The sequence below is a fragment of the Echinococcus granulosus genome, assembly GCF_000524195.1.
Source record: "Echinococcus granulosus chromosome Unknown EG_S00200, whole genome shotgun sequence".
NCBI classification, from domain to species: domain Eukaryota; kingdom Metazoa; phylum Platyhelminthes; class Cestoda; order Cyclophyllidea; family Taeniidae; genus Echinococcus; species Echinococcus granulosus.
The window spans coordinates 18888-20975 of NW_020170580.1; the positions used below are offsets into that span (position 1 = coordinate 18888).

Sequence of the window (2088 nt, forward strand, 5' to 3'; positions counted from 1 at the left end):
CGACGACTTTTTAGGATTCGCTTCAATTCAAAAGTAACAAACATAATAACATTAGCAACCTCATTGATGCAGCACAAGATTCGTTTGTAAAACGCAGTGTACTTATGGCATTTTATCCTCTAAAAAAGTGCACATTGATGTTAGCAAATAAGAAAATTATTAACAGCAAGGCAAGTTATGTTGATGAGCTTCCAATATACCTTAGAATCTACAAAATTAGTGTAAACCATCATAGGATTTTATTTTGCATGGTTATCCTACGCGACTATCTTTGTTTAGTCCCTTTACCTTCTCTGTAATAAGCACTTCTTTGCCTTTTAGTCCGCTTCAGCTTGTGAAATATTTTAATAGGCTTCCAAACCGATATTCGCATAAGTTCCAGTGTGATTACAAAAACGTATTCTGAGGGACAGAAACTTAAAAGAGAAACAAAAGCCGCAGCGTATATGGAATGTCCGGCTTATGAAAACGTATGCCTCCTTTTTAGTTCCTATTCTATTATAAACAATCCTCAGCGCTTTACCAATAATTATCAGTTTATAGCTGTCCAAACAGCACTAGATTTTGTACAATGGGGCCTCCATTTCTGACATCTTAGTGCTGCATAACTGAGGTTTTATTCTGAGAGTTTTTTTGAACGCAGTGGTGTTCTGATTTTACACTCTTGTTAATAAGTATTTAAATGGAGCCGCTCAGATCGTCACTGGTATGTAAGCAAAACACACTGCTCAATTATGTAAAATGAGACTTTTATAATCCTGTTACCCAAAGAGTGTTCCCATGTCTTTCAACAAGTAATACAAAACCGACAGAATCAAATAGACCAGTTTATGAAGACGAACAAAATCACTTCAGCTCCCTACCTATCCATTCCAATTCCCCTCTACCCATTTAGTTTTCCACCCACCTACATACTTGCGATCACATCAGCCATTGCATTTGTCAGATCTCAAACATCAAGCAGCAGGCGATAACTAAGTAAGCAATTTATTCAAGCAAGTGCATTTTAGAGCATGTGGAATTTCCAGTAACCCAGGGAACGATCAACAACATCCTATGAATAATAAGGATGGGAAGGAGGAAAAAGCAAAAAAGTGGAAAAATACTGGGATGTTAAAAGACACCGAGATTAGGCGATTTACCTCTGCAACACACTATCTCCATGCTCGCAAGAAACCTTCGCACTGGCGACGCAACTTCGCTTTAGGTTAGTTCCTTTTCTGGAAGCCCACCTTGCTCCACGTTCATTCCTTCCCCATCAATCTTGAATTCAGTGGACGTGGAAGAGTGCGTTGCATAATGGATGTCTCCCTCTAACGGCTCATAGAAAAGCATAGAGGCCTGTAATGGGAATAAGAGGTGAAAAGCATTATACTAGGCTTTAATCCCCCTCCTACCACAGACAAACAATTTTCGCATCTGGTAGTCCTAAACACTGAAAAGGGGGATCCGAACAACGTATCGGTCGAAGCGGAGGTTCCGCTCAAATAAAAAGACACCTTCAACAACGCCCTCGATCTAGGGCGCACAATTACAGAGCGCAGAATATATCAGAGGGGTCTGCCAAGACGATTGCTTAATCGAATATTTCTCAAGGAAAATGGGTATACACGTTTCCCCTTATTTACTTCACCACATTTGACATTATAGCGACGAGCTAGAGCAGTGAATGTGGGCTCAGACGCGAGGCAAGGCGAGGAAACATGGTCAGGGGAGAAGGTGACAGATCCGGTGTGTTTGTACATCATGCCGCCGACGGTAAAACTGGTCGCATAGTTATCCGCACTGGAAGCATTTTGCTTCAGTTGTACTCACACAGCATGCTGAATGTAGATGACAAGAGGTGGCTTTGCTGTTGCCGTGGTGGCAGAGCAATCGACCGACGTGGGTAGCAAGTATTACGACACAGCTTCTTGGAGAAGTAACTAGTGGAGCTGCAATCTGACACCGGCGGCGGGTCGTTACCACCACCTCGTGCATTCACAACACACCCAGATGAAACTGGGGACAATGAATTGCGGTGAGACGCTCCGCTGTATAAAACTTGTACTCAGCAAAGTCTCCACTGAGAAGCGCTACGCCGCCTTT

The 2088-nt window shown here is 42.4% G+C and overlaps 1 protein-coding gene across 1 annotated transcript in view; it reads left to right on the top strand. All coding sequences in view use genetic code 11, as the record gives it.

Moving 5' to 3' along the window:
* The window catches only part of EGR_10220 (hypothetical protein), a gene marked incomplete at both ends in the record, with an annotated part of 4793 nt that extends 4494 nt beyond the window's left edge, over positions 1–299 (top strand). Inside the window, one exon of the mRNA XM_024499469.1 lies at positions 56–299. Within this exon, the coding sequence (XP_024346106.1) occupies positions 56–299 (244 nt within the window). The remainder of the gene's footprint in view (positions 1–55) is intronic.
* Between the last annotated feature and the right edge of the window lie 1789 nt (positions 300–2088).